Source organism: Pelophylax lessonae (genome assembly GCF_965119305.1).
Source record: "Pelophylax lessonae genome assembly, chromosome: 2".
NCBI classification, from domain to species: domain Eukaryota; kingdom Metazoa; phylum Chordata; class Amphibia; order Anura; family Ranidae; genus Pelophylax; species Pelophylax lessonae.
The window spans coordinates 674,017,956-674,039,668 of NC_138769.1; the positions used below are offsets into that span (position 1 = coordinate 674,017,956).

Sequence of the window (21,713 nt, forward strand, 5' to 3'; positions counted from 1 at the left end):
CTCTCATTCTAATTTTGTATTGTTTGTGTAGCACACTCCTAGGTAGGTGCAAGGAAAAGCATGATCGTGGCCCTATCTGCTTATCAGGGGGGCCTGATCTGTTTGCAATCTGCCACCTGCCTCCAGGTGTGGCCTGTTGAGTCTGGGGAGTCTCCCCACTGTATCCAATGAGGGATCGTGTTGGGCAGTGGAGGAAACCTAGCCAGAAGCACACCAGGGTTTATGATTGTCCCAGTGGGCAGTGTTTGCCGCAGTGCACCATGGGATTGGAAATAAATCTGTGGGGAGCATGTGACAGGGTGTCTTTTGGCGGGAGCATCAGTCCCAAGAGGAGGTGACGGCTGTCCAATGAGTACTGTTCATATTTGTGCGACTTCAAGTTGCAATGACTTCAAAGTAGTCCCTGTACTACTTTGGGTCGACTTTGATGCGTTTTGAGGTCTATGGACCTCAAGATTACACAGGCATTGCATCAAGTCCAGTTAAAATTGTGTCAAAAAATCACGGCAAAAGTCACAGGGGCCTTCTGTGCAGTTTCTGGTATGAATGGGCCCTTATACACCCCAGATAATTTCTACTGCATCAAAATAAACCAAGTGCAATGACACAAACGCAGGTTGCAAATGCAGTACATTTGTCCACACCAGATCCCAGGGTACAGAAGCACCATGTGATCCGGTTGCAGTTTCCAAAAGTAGTGCTCGTGCTACTTTTGGTGCGGTGAGATTTCAGCCCTTTAAAAATGAATGGGCTAAAATCACAACCACGCAGAACTGCATGTGAATCGCATAGGAACGCGCATCCTGTGCAATTCCCGGTGTGAACCGGCCCTCAGTGCGCATTTTTTACGCCTGATTTTTCCAGCAATATGATCCAGCGTAGATGGGAGTATATTAATAATATTTTTTGTTCATGAAGCCTAATTCTCCCCAGATAATTTCCCCTGAATTTGAATAAACCAAGCAAAATGACACCCAAAACGCAGGTCGCAAACACAGTAAGTTTACCCACACTGGATCCCACAGTACAGAAGTACCAGTTTCAGTTTCCAAAAGTTGTGCATGCTCTACATTTGGTATGGTGTGGTGGACTTTTAGCACGTTCAAAATGAATGGGCTGAAATCGCACTGCTCAAAACTACATGTGAATCGCACAGCAAAGCACATCCTGTGCAATTACGAGTGTGAACTGGCGCACTTTATTTTTCCAGCAACATGATCCAGCGTAGATGGAAGTATTTTAATACATTTTGTTGGTGCTATATAAAATCCTGTATAATAATATAATATTAATAATAATAATCTTTGTGCATGAAGCCTAATTCTCCCTAGATAATTTCTCTTGCATTTAAGTAAACCAAGCACAATGACACCCCAAACGCAGGTTCATAAAAGCACTGCATTTGCCCGCATTGGATCAAATGGTACAGAAGTACCACGCGTTTCCGGTTGCAGTTAGTTTCCAAAAGTAGTGTATGCAGGTTCGGGATAAAGGGGTGGGCAGGGGGGGTGGCTGCCCTGGGAACTATGGTTTCATGTAAGGTGGGGTGGGGGGGCTGCAAGAAGATTGGGGGGGTTTGTGTTGTAAGGGGGAATTTGGGGGGCAGCAGGGGGTAAGTATTGTTCTGGGGGGGGTGATCTAGGGGGTAAGTGTGTTAAGTGTGGTGATTTAGGGGGATTTGTGGTGGGAGGAGGGATGGGATTTGTGCAAGGAGGGGAGATTTGAAGAAGTGGGGGGAGGATGTCTACTCGGATGGGAAATTTCAGGGGTATTGGATTTGTGCTAGGAGGGATGATTTTTTTGGGGGGGATAGGGGGCAAAGAGTTGTGCTAGGAGGAGGAATTTAGGCTTAGGGGGTAAGCATGCAGATAAGTGTTCAGCTTTTTTTTAAGGGGGGGGGGGGGGGGGATCTTTGCTGACACATAATACTCTTATATCCTGGAAGATGTGCGCAGCTGCTTCGTGTTCTGTCACATTAGGAAACCTATTGATATGCATAGTGGCCATGCTGACACGCATGGCGCATGCGCAGTAAGTATTTTTCATCCGAATGTCACTTCCGGCTGCAGAATCTTATAGACAGCTATATTCTGATGGAACACCGGCACTGAGTGTATGCACTACTTTTTGTGTGGTGCGGTGCCAGTGGCGGCTGGTGAATGAAAATTTGGGGGGGGTGGCAAAACCAACAACCCCCCCCCCGGCGGGATGGCCAGCTAGCAATCAAATCTACCACCCCCTCCCTCCTCCCCCTCCTGGGATGGATGGCCGGCATCCTTATATCCTCCTTCCCCATTCGGCTATGAGTCTCCTCCGGCCGTACGTCCCCTCCCTCTTCCTGGCCAATGGCCAGTAAAATCGCTTCTCTTTTTAGCCAATCAGGAAAGGGGTCTCATGACCCGCTTTCTGATTGGCTGGGAGGAAAATCAGTGTGATATTAGCGAAAATTAATTTGCTATTGTCATACAACTGAGTGGGCTCGGGGCGCAGTGCTCTGCGCCCCGAGCCCACTTTTTTTTAAGCCTATTAGAGCCTCAGGCTCTAATCACATGCTTAAAAAAAAAAAAAAATCCCCTATTGGAATCCATACGTCCGGCGCCCTGTATGTAGATTAGGGGGCGGGACGCATGCATAGGGGCGGCGGTGCCCCTGCGCCCCCAATGGACAGACCTCCACTGTGTGGTGCGATTTTAGCCCATTCATAACCCTGTGCGATTCTCGGTGTGAACCGGTCCTCAATACACATTTTAACCACTTAAGCCCCAGCCCTATTTCAGACACTTTTTGTTCACAAGTTAAAACCAGTATTTTTTCCTAGAAAACTACTTAGAACCCCCAAACATTATATATATATATATTTTTATCAAAGACTCTGGAGAATAAAATGTCGGTCATTGCAATATTTTTTGTCACGCGGTATTTGCGCAGCGGTCTTTAAAACGCCATTTTTTTGGAAAAATTTTGAAAAATCACATTTCACTGCATTTAAAGAATACTAAACAGTAGAGTTAGCCCATTTCTTTTGTACATTGTGAAAGATGATGTCACGCCGAGTAAATAGATACCCAACATGTTACGGTTCGAAATTGCGGCAAACTACGGTCAATAGAGATCTCAATCAGCGGCGCTTTAAATTTATTGAACGGTTACCAGTTTAGAGGTAGAGTGTAGCTCTTTTTTTTTAATTATTGCACACGCTCTGGCGATCGCGGCGATACCTCACATGTGTGGTTTGAACAGCGGTTTCATTCGCGGCTCGACTTCCGTATACGTTTTTTTTTGTGCGCGAGCTAACGGTGATGGGGGCGGCAAAATTTTTTATTTTTTATTTTTTTCTTATTTATTTTATTTTTTTTAACTTTATTACAGGTTTTTAAAAAAAAAAATCTGATCACTTTTATAGCTATCACAAGCAATGTAAACATCCCTTGTGACACCAATATGTAGTGACAGGTACTCTTTATGGAGGGATCGAGGGTCTAAAAGACCCCAAACCCCTCCACTACACTTCCATGTATGCAAAATGCCGAAAACGGCGTTTTTGCATACAGCCGTTTTTTAAATTTGCCGCTTTTTGCAGCACAGTAACCCGGAAGTGACATCATGGACGCCGCCTCCGGGTTACGTCACCGGAGACCCGATCGATGCCGTTTCCGGCATTCGGGACTCAATCCAGCCGGCGGACGTGCCGGCTGGGTGCTCGGGGCTCCCGGTGGGGCGGGAGCCCCAAGCAAAGTCACGGAAGGCAGCGGGAGGGGGGGGGGGCATCCCCTCCCGCTCACCCGGGTAACGATCAAGCCGCATCGGTAGTTACGGACGGAAAGCCGACCGTTGACACTAAACCACGGTACCGGCATGGTGTCTCTAGCTAGAGGCATCATCCCGGTATAACCCCGCAAAGTTTGCCGACGTAGATCTACGTCACTATGCGGTAAGTGGTTAAGAAGATCTAGCGTAGATTAGAGTATTTTGATCAATTTTTTGTACATTAAACCTAATTCTCCTTTTTTTGAAGCCTATCAGAGCCTCAGGCTCTAATCACGTGCTTAAAAAAAAAAAAAAAAAATTCTTTATTGGAATCCATGCGTCCGGCACTCTGCATGTAGATTAGGGGGCCGGACGCATGGATGAGGGGTGGCGCCCCTGCGCCCACAATGGACGGGCCCCCACTGTGCGGTGTGATTTTAGCCCATTCAAAACCCTGTGTGATTCTCAGTGTAAACCGGTCCTCAATACACATTATAAGAAGATCCAGCATAGATGAGAGTATTTTAATCAATTTTTTGTACATGAAATCTAATTCTCCCTAGATACATTCTTTTTGCATGTAAATAAACCAAGTACAACAGGCTAGTCTATTAGATTGTAAGCTCCCAGGAGCAGGACCCTCCCAGCCCTGTATTGAATTGTCTTCCTTTGCAATATAAAGCTCTGTGCAGACTGCTGGAGGTATATAAATCCTGTATATTAGTCATAAAAATAAGAATGTGAATGTATCCAACATGCCAAAACATCCAACGTGTGTATGATCAACAGAACGACAATAACTTCCTAGAAAAGACAAATATTGTGTGAAATGTGATCAGCATTCTGCAACAATGTAACTCATGCAGGGGAAGGCGATGCAGATCGCTGGAGGGGGGGGTGACTTGCTGCAGCATGCCATGAACTTACTTCTCAGCGCCCCGACCAGCATGTTCCCATCCTTGATCAGCTCTTTAATAAACTTGTTGGTCCGGTCCAGCTCAATCTCATGACATTTCAGCCTTTCCCTGAAGTCGGGACTGTCCAGGTAGGAATCGCTGAACTCCAGAGTCGGCAGCCCCATTGTAACGATCCTGAATGGAGGAGAATGGAGTTGGGGGGAAGTTTATTTTTTTGGAAGAGCAGAGAGTCGCCCGATTCGGGATCCTAGGAGCAGACGGTCCCCCAAGTGTGTCCGGAGCTGTCACCCAGCTGCATTGTCCCCTGTCTGATTGTGCAGTCAGCAGTGTGCAGACATTTCCGGCAGATCTCAGCCTTGTCTTCCCCCCTCCCTCTGTGATCACTATGGCTGATCAAATCCTAGCCATAGACTACAGATCCCCCCCACCCCACCCTTCCCTCCTTCTAGATTGTGCCACTCAGGGACTCCCAGCAAGGTCACCCTTAGGTCACCTCACATTCCTAGATAAAGTCAGTGGAGGGAGGTGGGATCATGGATCTCCTTTTGTCCAAATTCCTTGAAAGCTGCTCTGAAGACAGCAAAAGAATTAGGGACTAGGTGGGGGGGGGTGTGCAGGGTTCAGGATGGAGGAGATCCTGGAGGGACCATGATATGGGCAGCCCCAGGGTGAAGGTCCCACTTCCAGCTGTCTGCGGAACTCCCAGGACAAAAACTGAGAAAAGTTTAGGGAAAGAAAAGAAGTTTGGAAAGTTGAGAAGTTTGTCTCCTGACTGCCGTCTATAGGGGACATGGGGGATAGCCACAGCTGTATGACCTCATCAGGGTCATTGTCTCCTACACAGCCAAAATATCATTCCAAAATCCACATACAGGAGCGGTGCTGGGACAAGGACCCCCCCCCGGAACCCAAGGCGAGGAGGCCATCGTCCACCCCTAACACCCCCACCACTACCTTCCCCTCTAAAGGATTTTTTTTATTTTTATTTTGCACACTCAAGGTAAAATCTGCATTTTGGGTAGAAAATCATATTCACTTCTGGACTGGAAGGATTTCCCCCCTTAACCACTTAAGCCCCGGAGGATTTGGCTGCTAAAAGACCAGGGGGTATTTTGCGATTCGGGACTGCATGAATTTAACGGACCATTGTGCGGTCGTGCGACGCTGTTACTAAACAAATTTGACGTCCTTTTTTTCCCACAAACAGAGCTTTCTTTTGGTGGTATTTGATCACCTGTGCGATTTTTTGATCATGCGCTATAAACAAAAAAAGAGTGTCAATTTGGCAAAAAATAACAATATTTTTCACATTTTTTTATATGAAATTCCCCCAAAAAAATGTAAAAATCAAAATTTTTTAACATTTTTGGCCAATTTGTTTTATGCTACATATGTTTGGTAAAAAAAATCGCAAAAAGCGTATTTTGATTGGTTTGCGCAAAAGTTATCGCGTTTACTAACAAAGGGAAAGATTTTTGTCATTTTTGTTGTTTTTTTTTTTAACGCGTAATGGCGGCGATCTGCGATTCTTTTTGCGGTACTGCGACATTGAGGCGGACAGATCGGACCCTTGACTGACATTTTTGACACTTTTGGGGTTACCAGTGACATTTCTACAGTAATCAGTGCTATATATATGCACTGTTACTGTAAAATTACACTGGCAGTGAAGGGGTTAACTTTATTTGAGAGGGAGGGGCTGTGTGTGTCTCTAGGGGCGTGCTTTCTACTGTGATTGGCTGTGGCTACTAGTGTAGGAACAGTGATCAACGGTCCTACATAGTAGAACCGTCTGATCACTGTTTCCACACAGGGGAGAATGACAGGCGGCTTGTTTACATCTGCTGCCCAACTTTCTCCCTCTGTACCGACAATCGGCGAGTGACCGGCGGACATCGGGTCCGCCGGTCACACGCACTAACTTCCCTGTGAACGAGCCTGCTATTGGCTCACAAGGAAGTGACAGGCAAGTGACGTACCTGTACGTCACTCTGCCTGGCCGGGGCTGACCGCCACAGTATATAGTCGTGCGGCGGTCGGGAACCGGTTAATGACCAGGCCATATTTTGCGATTCGGCACTGTGTTACTTTAATGGACAATTGTGCAATCATGCGATGCTGTACCCAAATAAATTTGTCCTTTTTTTCCCCACAATTAGAGCTTTCTTTTGATGGTATTTGATCACCTGTGCGATTTTTATTTTTTTTGCGCTATAAACAAAAAAAAAAAAGCGACAATTCTGAAAAAAAAAAAATATATATTTTTCACTTTCTGCTATATAACATTCTCAAAAAAAAAAAAATTAAAAAATCAATTTGTTTTCTGCTACATATTTTTGGTAAAAAAAAAATCTCAATAAGTGCCGGTTCACACTACTGCGGGTGTGCTGATCGCATGTAATATCGGAGCGCACTGCTCCTTCATTACATGCGATCTCCTGTGCGGATGCAAATTCAGCCATACACTTTGTATGGCTAAATTCGCACTGCACCCGCACAAAAGTCGCACAGGACCCTTTTTTCAGCCGCATCAGGATCGGATCGCACAGTGGTTAACACTTGTGCGATCCGATCCTGTGCGAACTGTCAGATCGCACTGCGATATGCGATCAAACTGGGGGTGTCGTCAAGATTTTATTGACACCTCCTGTGTATCGCATATGGCAGTGTGAACTGCCAGATGTGCGTTTGCGAAGCGGGAACAGGCTGTAAATTCGCAGCCTTCCCGCATCGCACAAGTGTGACCCGGCACTTACTTTAACAGACAATTGTGCAATCACGCAACGCTGTACCCAAATAAAATTGATGTCCTTGTTTTCCCACAAATAGAGCTTTCTTTTGGTGGTATTTGCTCACTTCTGCAATTTTTATTTTTTTGCACTATAAACACAAAAATAGTGACAATTCTGAAAAAAAGAAAACAATATTTTTCACTTTCTGCTATATAACATTCTCAAAAAAAAAAAAAAAAAAAATTAAAAATCAATTTGTTTTCTGCTACATATTTTTGGTAAAAAAAATCACAATAAGCGTATTTGGTTTTGCACAAAAGTTATTGCGTCTACTAACTATGGGAAAGATTTATGTCATTTTTATTATTTTTTTTTACTAGTAATGGTGGCGATCTGCGATTTTTAGCGGGACTGCGACATTGCAGCGGACAGATCGGACCCCTAACTGACATTTTTGATACTTTTGGGGGGACCAGTGACACTACTACAGTAATCAGTGCTAAAAATGTGCAATGTTACTGTAATAATGACACTGGCAGCGAAGGGGTTAACACTGTGGGTGATCAAGGGCTTAAATGTGAGCCAAGGGGAGTGATTCTAACTGTGTGTGTGGGGGGGGGGTGGCTTGTGAAATGATCATAGAGACCTGTGATCCTATATAGAAGGATTACAGGGGCTCTGTGAGCATTCCAGAGAGAAGAACGGTCAGCTGTGTTTACAACAGCTGACCGTTCTTCTCTCTCAGCAGGGAGCAATGGCGGGTGTCAGGTGGCAATCGGAGCCGCCTGCCCCGTGCATCGGAGTCCCCACTGCCGAGTGGGGGCAGGAGCGCGCCGCCACCGGCGCGCGCTCGCCCCCTAGCTGCAGGCACACGATCGACGTAGGTCTACCTCATTTCGTGCAGGAGGGCCAGCCTGCCACAGTAATTATGCGGTGGGCGCTCCGGAACCAGATATAAAACCCCCAGAACATGATAAATTTCCTGAAAGCAGAGGCCCTGTAGAATAAAACAATGGTAGCTCCAATTTTTTTGAGGTTGCATATTTGCGCAGTTATATGTTCAGGAAAAAACATGCTAAGATGAAGTTTAGTGCAGACAAACTGAATGTGATCCCTATTTTTTTTTGTGCACAATAAAAGATAAAATGATGCCTAGTAAATAAATATCAAATGTGTCAGGCCTCAAAAATGTGTGTGCCTGCAAGATGACGGAAAATTACGGCACCCAAAATTATCAATAGGCGACGCTTTAAGGCTGGGATCATACTAGTGCGAATTGGATGCGGATTTTCCAGCATCCAATTCGTTCCTTCCTATTCATTCACTGTCCAGTGCAGCTGAGGTTGCAGAGAAAGGCATGTGTGTTTCAGCTTTGGGGTGCATATCCTAATGCAATAGGCTGCACACACCTATGCGGATGCTGCATCTGTCCCCCCACTGCCTCTAACATTGATAACTGAGCGATCAAACATTGCCGATTGCTCCATTCTTAGGGATCCATGAGCAAAGAGCTGATGACTGTCAGTCACTGGCTCTCTGCTCTGTCCCCTCTGCTCCCAGGAGCGCTGGGCTGTGGAGGGGTGGGGAGCAGCCTGCTCAGGCTCTCATTGGCTCGCTGAGAGGCTGAGCCAGGTGGCGGTCCAGGCATGTGGGCGGAACCTGACCATATGGTTGTGATCTTTCCCGAGCCTGGTCTGGCTCTGTGACGTCAGCCGACAGTGGGCTTTAGCCCGGTGTCTGCAGGGCCGGTGCAAGGATTTTTGCTGCCCTAGGAAAAATAAAAATTGCTGCCCCCCCCATATGCTGTCCCACCCCCCATCCCAAGTTGCACAAACTGCACTTCTGTGATACTTACCTCAGCGCTGGGTCAGGCTCCGCCTACTCTCCTCCCCCGCCGACGTCAGCCGGCGGGGGGGACCTAATGAGCATGTGTGACAATGGCCGCGCACGTGCATTAGACCTCCGAATAGGAAAGCATTATTCAGTGCTTTTCTATGGGGATTTCTGCAAAGCTGGAGGTCCTCACATAGCGTGGCTTGCTGTAGCACTCAGGCGGCACAGCATGAGGAGTGCCGCCCAGGCCAGCGGCCGGTCCGTTACTGATTCCGGGTGCAAGATGCCGATGCCCCCTCCTAAGTTGCGCCCTAGGCGGCTGCCTAGGTTGCCCTACAGGTAGCGCCGGCCCTGGGTGTCCGCTGAAAACAGATCAAAGAAGTGCAAAATGAACTGCACTTCTGTGATACACAGGAGAAGTGCAGCCAAATGAGCTCCTTATAATGCTTTTATAGTCTGTCTATATAGCAGGGGTGCTCAACCTGTGGCCCTCGGAGCCCTCTGATATGGCACTTTTTTTTATATCCTGCTGTTTTGGTGCGCTTTCAGAAAGTGTACGACACCCGCAAGATATAATAGAAGTCTATGGCAAAGCAAAGCTAACCCATGGGAACATGTGGGTAAATGACAACACATTCGTGTGAAAGCAGCCTTATAGGAGGCTCAGGACAGTGAGGGCTTGTGTACATTTGCGGTTTGGAAGTGGAGGGGGGGGGTGGTAAAACCCCGTAGTTGAAACATATTTTTACTACATCCCCCAACCACGGGTGTAGCATAATGGATCGCAATGGTGACCCCACCCCATGCTCCAGGGGACCTCCCTGTCACATTCTGTTTTACACTTGGACAGGAGGGGCAGAATATACAGAAACCGATCCCCTCCATTTTCCTCCTGCAACCAGTGAAAACTAGCTTCTCCTCCTTTCCCACCTGCTGGCATTCAGCAGCAGCAGGAGGAAAATGTTCATTATGCTATTCTAAATAAAAAATGTGAAATTCTAAACCATTTTATTTCATTGTGGTCTGCGACCGGTTACCAAATCACTTAAGTGGCTCTCATTCTATAAAAGGTTGAGCGCCCCGAGTATATAGTATGCCTATATAGAGTTAAAGGGGAATTTCACCCAAAAGGGAAAGTTGCACTTGTTTGCATCCTCCCCACTTCCACTGCGTCATTGAGCACTTTTTTTTGGGGGGAGGGGGGAACAGGTACCCGGTTTTGACAGGTACCCGCTCCCACGTCCGGTCAGATCGCCGCGGTAAACCGTGCAAGAAGTTTGGCCCCCCTCCTCCTCCCCCCTGCAGCCTCCTGGGACGCATTACAGGTATCAGAAGACTGCAGGACCATTCACAAAGTGCAGGGCAGTATATCTATGATGCTCGCACCTGCACCTGAAGCCGAGGACATCGCTGGATCCCTGAACAGGTGAGTGTTATGCTAAAAGTCACCAGCTACAGTATTTTTTGGGGGAGACTTGGAGCTCCTCCTTAAACGCAAATTAGGGATCTATAATTACTGAACTCACTGTGACATTTGAGATGATATCTTACGTGTGTGGCACAATTGCCATTTGAATTCACATAAGCACATAATGCGTGTATTTGTGTTTTCATTTATAGGAGGAGCGACAGTGTTGTTTCTACATTTTTTAAATGATTTTTCTTTATTTTATTATGTTTAATTTTTTTTCTCACTGTATTTATTTTTATGATGATTATTATTTATTTATTTTGCCTAACTTTATTGCTATCATATAGGGGCTAAAAAGCCCCCATGTGATAGCATTGGGCAGGTGACAGGTTCTCTTTATGGAGATTTCAAGGGTCTATTAGACCCCCAATGTCTCCTCTACCTTTCCCCACTGCAGTACAGCTTTACCCCATTAGTTTAACTCCCCCACAGTACATATCCCCCTCTTAGTACAGCTTCCCAACAGTACAGATTCCCTACCTCTACCGGTACAGCTCCCCCCAGTACAAATCCCCCTCTTAGTACAGCTCCCCAACAGTACAGATCTTCGCCCCCCCACTTCTACCTGTGCAGCTCCCCCCAGTACAAATTCCCCTCCTATTACAGCTCCCCAACAGTACAGATCTGTGCCCCCCACTTCTACCTGTGCAGCTACCCCCAGTACAAATCCCCCTCCTATTACAGCTCCCCAACAGTACAGATCTCTGCCCCCCCCACCTCTACCAGTACAGCACCCCCCAGTACAAATCCCCCTCCTAGTACAGCTCCCCAACACCCAACAGTATAGATCTCCACCCCCACCTCTACCAGTACAGTCCCCCCAACAAATCCCCCTCCTAGTACAGCTCCCCAACAGTACAGATCTACGCCCCCCCCCACCTCTACCAGTACAAATCCTCCTCCTAGTACAGCGCCCCAACAGTACAGATCTTCGCCCCCCACTTCTACCTGTGCAGCTCCCCCCAGTACAAATTCCCCTCCTATTACAGCTCCCCAACAGTACAGATCTGCGCCCCCCACTTCTACCTGTGCAGCTACCCCCAGTACAAATCCCCCTCCTATTACAGCTCCCCAACAGTACAGATCTCTGCCCCCCCCCACCTCTACCAGTACAGCACCCCCCAGTACAAATCCCCCTCCTAGTACAGCTCCCCAACACCCAACAGTATAGATTTTCACCCCCACCTCTACCAGTACAGTCCCCCCAACAAATCCCCCTCCTAGTACAGCTCCCCAACAGTACAGATCTACGCCCCCCCCACCTCTACCAGTACAAATCCTCCTCCTAGTACAGCGCCCCAACAGTACAGATCTCTGCCCCCCACCTCTACCCATAAAGCTCCCCCCAGTTCAAATCCCCCTTCTAGTACAGCTCCCAAACAGTATGGATCTCTGCCCCCCACCTCTACCAGTACAGCTCCCCCCAGTACAAATCCCCCTCCTAGTACAGCGCCCCAACAGTACAGATCTCTGCCTCCCATCTCTACCAGTACAGTTCCCCCAGTACAAATCCCCCTCCTAGCACAGCGCCCCAACAGTACAGATCTCTACCTCCCACCTCTACCAGTACAGCTCCCCCCCCAGTACAAATCCCCCTCCTAGTACAGCTCCCCAACAGTACAGATCTCCGCCACCACCTCTACCAGTACAGCTCCCCCCAGTACAAATCACCCTCCTAGTACAGCTCCCCAACAGTACAGATCTCTGCCCCCGACCTCTACCAGTACAGCTCCCCCCAGTACAGACCTACTTCCAGTACAGCTCCCCCCCCAGTATACCCCGCCCCACCCCTTCGTACAGATCTCCCCTTCCATTTAAGGCTTGCTTCTCACCTACAGGTGAGACCGAGTGCTCATACATTGCCGTGCGTCACATGTAGGACAGCCCATTCATTTTAATTGGCTGCCCTATATGTGGGAAACGCAGAAAAGAAGTCCCTGACTCTTTTTGCAAAAATCCACTGCACCCAACTGCGCCACCGTACGGCTTGGCTCACATTTGCCAATGCGTTTGGGTGCCATAACAGTTAATTCGCACTGCCATGCATCATCTAAAGGGGAAGTGTGTTTCCATGAGTGTTGGAACTGCATACAATTTTGCGCGTGTTCCCTGCATGCATAGATGTGAACCTAGTCTAACACATTCATTGGTCAAACCAAGCATTTCAGATAACGGGTAGTCCTCCCTTGGCTGTGTCATGTGACTAGAAATGAAGAGGAGATAAGGAGAGCCTTCCTTGCCCTGAACTGCAGTGTGTCTATAGCTTGCCAGACATTATGTTCTTATTCAATTTCCTTTAGATGTACCTTCAATTATGTAGTGTAAGAGCCTGCCTGATTGCATACAAATTAAAAGTGTTTAGGTTTGACCTCATATTACTTGGTTTTGGTAAATCTAAAGGAAAATTGTACACAAAAATTGTATAAAGCCAGCCATAGATGGAGTTATCTTCTTTCCTGAAACCCTTGGAAAATCGCTAGATTCCTGACTGTGTTGCTGAGGGAATCTCTCCCGTGGAGCCATTGTGTTCTCCCCAGTGGCGGCTGGTCATATGGGGCGCAGGGGCGCCGTTACCCCCCCCATCCATGCGTCTGGCCCCCTAATCTACATGCTGGGCGCCGGATGCATGGAGTTCAATGGGGCTTTTTTTTTTTACCCACGTGATTAGAGCCAGAGGCTCTCACAGGTTAAAAAAAAGGGTGGGCTCAGGGCGCAGAGCAGTGCGCCCCGAGCCCACCCAGTTGTGTGACAATAGCGAATGAAAATTTGCTGTTGTCACATGGATCCTCCTCCTGGCCAATCAGGAAGCAGGTTTTGAGATCCGTTTCCCAATTGGCCGAAAGGAGAGGCCATGCTATTGGGCATGGAGGAGGAGGGAGGAGACGCAGAAGACAGGGGGAAGAAGCCACCGCCTGCTGCTGCATCCAGGCAGGGTGAGGGAGTGGGGGGGGTCCTGTCTGTCCGTCTGTCCTCAGGGGGGGGGGGTCCTGTCCGTCCATCCTCTCTGTCCGTCCGTCCTCTCTGTCCTCTCCTGTCTCACTGTGGTCCGGGGGGGGATGGTGTGCGGCCTGGTGTGGTCCGGGGGGGGGTATGGTGCGGTCGGTCTGCTGCCCCCCCGGCCCATGGAGCACCAGCCGCCACTGGTTCTCCCGGTGGGGCTGGGGGGAGCCGTCCCCGCCAGGAGAACACAGTGATTACTGCTAGGAGCTATTATAGCCACTGGCAATAATCGCATCTGACAGGCTTGTTGTACAATAAATAATCGATCAATCTACTTGGGTACATTCAGCCTGCGCATACATTTTTCAAATTAGACATGTGCAGAACAAAAAATTTGTTTAGTTTAGTTTTGATTCATTAATAACAAATTTCGTTTAATTAAGTTCATTTTCAGGATTTGTTTAGTTTTCGTTTGTATATTCCTTTTAGAATTTGATTCAAATTTTGCGAATACGACCAAATCTAATTCAGTTCGACCAAATTCAAAAAAATTCAATTCGGTATTTGAATTAAAATTTTTTTTTTTTTAATTTGCGGTTGCCGGATTTTTTACATCTGAGAATTGCAGTATGTTTACATTTTATATTTGTTTTGTTTCGAATTTAAAAATCAAATTTAAATTTCATTATTTTGCATGAATTTAGTTTCATTATTTCAGAGGATTTGTTTACATTTGTTACTCTTGTGATTTAGAATTCGGATACAACTGAATTTCCGAATAATGAAAACTTTGTCCAAATTTCCATTTGGAACAAAACAAATTGCACATGTCTAGTTTAAATCTCGGCCAGTCCCTGCTGAACTGGCATTGGTTTAATGTACTAGTTAATGTATGACCTGACAGGCAGCAGGAGCGGTGGCTGCAGTGCTTTGAGTGATCAGCGACTGTCTGTGCTGGCTGCTGCACCACAGTCATTCTGAAGGAATAAGCTTTAGACCCCCTTATCCCCCCACTTATCTACACCCCTGCAGCTGCTACTACAGAAATGAGCTTGTTTTAACCTGCTCACTCCAAACAACAAATGTTAGGGTTAAAGAAATAATTAGGGTTAACTACCATATTTATTAATGCATTAGACCCATATTTAATGTACAATTTTTTTTTTTTAAATGTTGCGCTACAATTATGAATGAACGCAAATGTAAAACGTTTGCATGCATACCATAGGTTTGCGCACAGGGTGTGCCAGATGTGCTTGGGCACACCCTAATCACCCTGTGTGGCACAGATTCCTCCTGTTTGGACCCCTGATATTTCACCAAAGCCCCCTAACATGGCTCCAAAAACAAAATTGTAAAAAAATAATGTAAAAAATAAAATTGGTAAAAAAAGTAATAACAATAAAAACTACTGACACCATCCACTGCTCTACTGACACCAATCTCTGCCCTAATGACACCAATCTCTGCCCTAATGACACTGTCCACTGCTCTACTGACACCAATCTCTGCTCTACTGACACCGTCCTCTGTCCTACTGACACCAATCTCTGCCCTAATGACACCGTCCATTGTCCTACTGACACCAATCTCTGCCCTAATGACACTGTCCACTGTCCTACTGACACCAATCTCTGCCCTAATGACACCGTCCACTGTCCTACTGACACCAATCTCTGCCCTAATGACACCATCCATTGTCCTACTGACACCAATCTCTGCCCTAATGACACCGTCCATTGTCTTACTGACACCAATCTCTGCCCTAATGACACTGTCCACTGTCCTACTGACACCAATCTCTGCTCTATTGACACCATCCACTGCCCTACTGACACCAATCTCTGCTCTACTGACACTGTCCACTGCCCTACTGACACCAATCTCTGCCCTAATGACACCATCCACTGCCCTACTGACACCAATCTCTGCTCTACTGACACCATCCACTGCCCTACTGACACCAATCTCTGCTCTACTGACACTGTCCACTGCTCTACTGACACCAATCTCTGCTCTATTGACACTGTCCACTGTCCTACTGACACCAATCTCTGCTCTATTGACACCATCCACTGCCCTACTGACACCAATCTCTGCTCTACTGACACTGTCCACTGCCCTACTGACACCAATCTCTGCCCTAATGACACCATCCACTGCCCTACTGACACCAATCTCTGCTCTACTGACACTGTCCACTGCTCTACTGACACCAATCTCTGCTCTATTGACACCGTCCATTGCCCTACTGACACCAATCTCTGCCCTAATGACACTGTCCATTGTTCTACTGACACCAATCTCTGCTCTACTGACACTGTCCACTGCTCTACTGACACCAATCTCTGCTCTATTGACACCGTCCATTGCCCTACTGACACCAATTTCTGTCCTAATGACACCGTCCATTGTCCTACTGACACCAATATCTGCTCTATTGACACCGTCCATTGCCCTACTGACACCAATCTCTGCCCTAATGACACTGTCCATTGTTCTACTGATACCAATCTCTGCCCTTATGACACTGTCTACTGCCCTACTGACACCAATCTCTGCCCTAATGACACTGTCCACTGCTCTACTGGGACTGCCAGTATATAAACACATGCAGACACACGTGTGTTTGAGCTTTGGGGTGCGCACCCTAATGCAATAGACTGTGCACACCTATGATGCATACCATTTTGATAGCTCAGTCCTGGATAGTGCAGGTAATGTCTGGGTGATGCAGAGGCAGGAGAGGCTCCCCCAAAAACACAGTCCTGTATAGGAGTTATACTGCTCATACACCTAGCAATTTCAACCACCTTTGGACTGCCTGCAAAGTAAAGTGGTTCAACCCTCGTTCACATTGGAGCCACTTGTCATGCGATTTGATAGGTCAAATCGCATGACAAGTCACACCCTTTTGTCATCAATGGCCACGTTCAAATCAGTGTGATGCCCACTTTGCGGTGCAGCATTGATTTGAAAAAGTAGTTCCTGCACAACTTTTGGCGATTTCAGATGCAACTTGCATGGACATCTGTGCATGAAGCTGTACAGATCTCTTCAAAGTCGCACCTGAAGTTGCAGTGACATGCGGCTTTGAATGTGTATGATTTCAGATTAAGTCACAGGACTTTAAAGCCGCACTCGATGTGAAGGAGGGGTAAAAGAACGAAGACAACCTCCCATTAATCAGTTCAGTTGACTGCCAAATTTCCATTAATTGCATGCATTAAAAAAATGTAAATTTTTTTTTTAACCACTTAACCACCGGAGGATTTTGCTGTCTTACGTCTGGGCCACTTTCTGCGATTCGGCACTGTGCGACTTTAACTGACAATTGCGCAGTCATGCAACGCCGTACCCAAACAAAATTTACGTCTTTTTTTTCCCACAAACAGAGCTTTCTTTTGGTGGTATTTGATCACCTGTGCGATTTTTACTTTGTGCGCTATAAACAAAAAAAGAGAGACAATTTTGAAAAAGTAACAATATTTTTAACATTTTTTTTATGAAATCCCCCCCCCCCCAAAAATGTAAAAATCAAAATTTTTTATCATTTTTGCCCAATTTGTTTTCTGCTACATATTTTTGGTAAAAAAAATTGCAATAAGCGTATTTTGATTGGTTTTGCGCAAAAGTTATTGCGATTACTAACTAAGGGAAAGATTTCTGTCGTTTTTGGTGTTTTTTTTTTAACGAGTAATGGCGGCGATCTGGGTTTTTTTTCGCGGGACTGCGACATTGCAGCGGACAGATCGGACCCTTGACTGACATTTTTGACACTTTTGGGGGTACCAGTGACATTACTGCAGTAATCAGTGCTATATATATATGCACTGTCACTGTAAAAATTACACTGGCAGGGAAGGGGTTAATTTTTATTGGTGATCAAGGAGTTAATGTATGCCTGGTGCTTACTAACGTGTGTGGGAGGAGGGGACTGAGTGACACAGGGACAGATCGCATGTTCAGCTATGCTGAACCCTGCAATCTGACCCTGCCTGTCACTTAGGAGATCCGCCTGCTTTGTTTACACAAGCGGGCGGATCTCCACACTCGATTCCCCGCCGATCGGGGAAGAGCGGCGATGATTACCGCCGCTCCTCCCCTGGCCCGACTCCCGTTGTGACTGAATACAGCAGGAGCGAGCCTCAGGCGGCGCGCGTGCCGCCAAGAGAGGGGAATGTCTGGTGACATAGGTCTACGTCGTCAGACGTTATCGAGCCACCTTGCCGCAGTAGAGGCTCAGTGAGCAGCGGTAAAGTGGTTAAATAACAAACATGTTATACTTACCTCCTCTGTACAGTTAATTTTAAACAGAGCAGCCTGGATCCTCCTCTTCTTGGGTCCCTCTTCTGCTCTCCTGGCCCCTCCCCTCCTGTCGAGTGCCCCCACAGCAAGCAGTTGCTATGGGGATACCCGAGCTAAGCTTCAGTTCCATGTGTCCATTCAGACACAGAGCTGCTGTTCGGCCACGCCCCCTCTCTCCTGATTGGCTAACTGACCTTGATTGACAGCCACAGAAGCCAATGGTGCCGCAGCTGTGTCTTAGCCAATTTAGGAGGGAGAGCCCTGAACGGCCGAGGGACTCATGGACAGAGATGGGGCTCAGGTAAGTATTAGGGGGTGCTGGGGAGGCTGCTGCACACAGAAGGTTTTTTTATCTTAAAAAAGAAGTATGGGTTTGCTGTTATTAACCATTTATACTTACCTAGGTGGATGCAGCATTGGTCTGATGCTGCATCTGTTCTTCAGCGCCTCTACACTGAGAACCGAGTGATCGAACACTGCTGATCGCTCAGTTCTGATAGCTCCCCGAGCAGAGAGCTGCTGAGTGCTGACTGTCAGCCACAGCTCTCTGCTCTGCCCCCTCCTTGCTCATTGGAGCGCTGGGCTGTGGAGGATCAGGGAGTGGCTGGCTCAGGCTCTCAGCGGCTGAGCCAGGTGGTGTCAGTCCAGGCTGATCCCGACTCCGTGGTTGTGATGGCCTGGACTGACAAAGAATGCATTAAAATGAAAAACCTTCTGCCTTTACAACTCCTTTAAGATTGAGGGCGGACTGGGCCAGTGGGGTATTTTACCCCTTGGCTGCTGCCTCTACATTATGTTGGAATGGTCTGCTTTCACCCAGAGTAGAGACACTCTACCCCTTTCCCTAGAACCCCCCCCCCCCCCCCCATGATTAAGGCAAATTTAATACATTAAAAGAAAAGTTGCATTCACGTAGAAATCGAATAAAACACCAATCTAATAAAAATTGATTTTCCACCATATTCATTTGGGGTTTCTTCAACTTGATTGCACACCGGTAGATCGAAAATAGTGGATTTTTTTTCTTTTTTTTTTTTCAATTTATCTGGAAAACGGATTTAAAAACTGAAATAGATTGATTGCATTTCAACATGTATGGTCAGCTTGATGATTTGACTATTTTTTTTGTTTTAGACAATAAAGCTAGCCGGTAATGGAGAAATCCAATTCTTCAATCCCAATCCCATTTAGATTTCCTTTCAAAATAGAATTGAATAAATAATCCACTATTTTTGTTCACGTTCTTCCGAAGTGCATTAAGCCTTTTAAAGCTTCTCTAAATCCAAGAGTAAAAATGTAATATATTGCAGTTTACCAGTGCTTAGATATAATGGCTGAATTTGTTTTCATTTTTCAGGCTTCTTTTTTTAGCATTGCCACCCTAGCACAGTAGAACTACAGAACCCCTTTCCTCATTTCCATAACATTAGGGGGGGGGGGGGGGGGGTGTTATGTAATTCATACAGAGAGCTGATAAAAGTCATCTGAAGTCTCAGCTAACTGGATTCCAGACAGGATCAACAGATTTATTTATTTTTATTTTTTGCACCAAAAGGAAGCAATGAAGAGATGTTCATTGCTAGGGCCCATGCACAGGGATGGCTGGGGGTCAGTAAAAGCAGGCAGTGGAACCACAGTTTTACAGCTCCCCCCAACTGGCCATCTAAACACAGACATGCAGCCACCTTGAACTGTACACATGCCTTGGCTGTGATGCCTTGCTTTGCAAGGGCAGCAAAAAATATAGGATAAGTCCACCCAAAAACAAAATCCCTGCATCTACAGTGGGGATCAAAAGTTTGGGCACCCCAGGTAAAAATTAGTATTAATGTGCATAAAGAAGCCAAGGAAAGATGGAAAAATCTCTAAAAGGCATCAAATTACAGATTAGACATTCTTATAATATGTCAACAAAAGTTAGATTTTATTTCCATCATTTACACTTTCAAAATAACAGAAAACAAAAAAATGGTGTCTGCAAAAGTTTGGGCACCCTGCAGAGTTAATATCTTGTACTGCCCCCTTTGGCAAGTATCACAGCTTGTAAACGCTTTTTGTAGCCAGCCAAGAGGCATCAGGCTTGTCTATATGTTCATTTGCAAAGTTCAAACGCTGATTTTTGTGGTGAGGATGTAGAAGAGGTTTTCTTCTGATGACTCTTCCATGAAGACCATATTTGTACACGTATCTCTTTATAGTGTAATAGTGTACCACAACTCCAGTGTCTGCCAGATCTTTCTGGAGGGATCGTGCAGTCAAACGTGGGTTTTGAATTGTTTTTCTCACAATCCTGCGAGCTGTTCTGTCTGATATTTTTCTTGGTCTTCCAGATCTTGCTTTAGCTTCCACTCTTCCTGATGACTGCCATTTCTTAATTACATTCCGAACAGAGGATAGTGACATCTGAAAACGCTTTGCTATCTTCTTATAGCCTTCTCCAGCTTTGTATCTTCTAATACAGTGGGGATCGAATGTTTGGGCACCCCAGGTAAAAATGTGTATTAATGTGCATAAAGAAGCCAAGGAATGATGGAAAAATCTCCAAAAGGCATCAAATTACAGATTAGACATTCTTATAATATGTCAACAAAAGTTAGATTTTATTTCCATCATTTACACTTTCAAAATAACAGAAAACAAAAAAATGGCGTCTGCAAAAGTTTGGGCACCCTGCAGAGTTAATATCTTGTACTGCCCCCTTTGGCAAGTATCACAGCTTGTAAACGCTTTTTGTAGCCAGTAAAGAGTCTTTCAATTCTTGTTTGAGGTATCTTTGCCCATTCTTCCTTACAAAAGTCTTCCAGTTCTTTGAGATATCTGGGCTGTCTGTCACGCACTGCTCTTTTAAGGTCTATCCATAGATTTTCAATTATGTTGAGGTCAGGAGATTGTGAAGGCCATGGCAAAACCTTCAGTTTACGCCTCTTGATGTAATCCCCCGTGGATTTCGAGGTGTGTTTAGGATCATTATCCATTTGTAGAAGCCATCCTCTCTTTAACTTCAGCTTTTTCACAGATGGCATCAAGTTACCATCCAAAATTTGCTGAAATTTTATTGAATCCATTTTCCCTTCTACTCGTGAGATGTTCCCTGTGCCACTGGCTGCAATACAACCCCAAAGCATGATTGATCCACCCCCATGCTTAACAGTTGGACAGAGGTTCTTTTCATTAAATTCTGTGCCCCTTCTTCTCCAAAGTACCTTTGCTTATTCCGGCCAAAAAGTTCAATTTTAACCTCATCGGTCCACAGAACTTGTTTCCAAAATGCATCAGGCTTGTCTATATGTTAATTTGCAAAGTTCAAACGCTGATTTTTGTAGTGAGGACATAGAAGAGGTTTTCTTCTGATGACTCTTCCATGAAGACCATATTTGTACAAGTATCTCTTTATAGTGGAATAGTGTACCACAACTCCAGTGTCTGCCAGATCTTTCTGGAGGGATCGTGCAGTCAAACGTGGGTTTTGAATTGTTTTTCTCACAATCCTGCAAGCTGTTCTGTCTGATATTTTTCTTGGTCTTCCAGATCTTGCTTTAACTTCCACTGTTCCTGATGACTGCCATTTCTTAATTACATTCTGAACAGAGGATATTGACATCTGAAAACGCTTTGCTATCTTCTTATAGCCTTCTCCAGCTTTGTGAGCGTCAACTAATTTCAGTTTCAGTTTTCTAGACAACTGCTTAGAAGATCCCATGGTGCTGATTGTTGGGGCAAGGTCAGATGAGTCTGGGCAATTAAAACCTTTGAGATTGACATCAC

At 46.0% G+C, this 21,713-nt stretch overlaps 1 protein-coding gene across 1 annotated transcript in view; it reads right to left on the bottom strand.

Annotated features, from left to right (window-relative positions):
* Positions 1 to 5,362, bottom strand: part of ARHGAP42 (Rho GTPase activating protein 42) — a 531,819-nt gene extending 526,457 nt beyond the window's left edge. The window contains exon 1 of the mRNA XM_082244686.1: positions 4,675 to 5,362. Coding sequence (XP_082100812.1) covers positions 4,675 to 4,828 — 154 coding nt within the window. The 5' untranslated portion in view covers positions 4,829 to 5,362. The remainder of the gene's footprint in view (positions 1 to 4,674) is intronic.
* Positions 5,363 to 21,713: the final 16,351 nt, after the last annotated feature.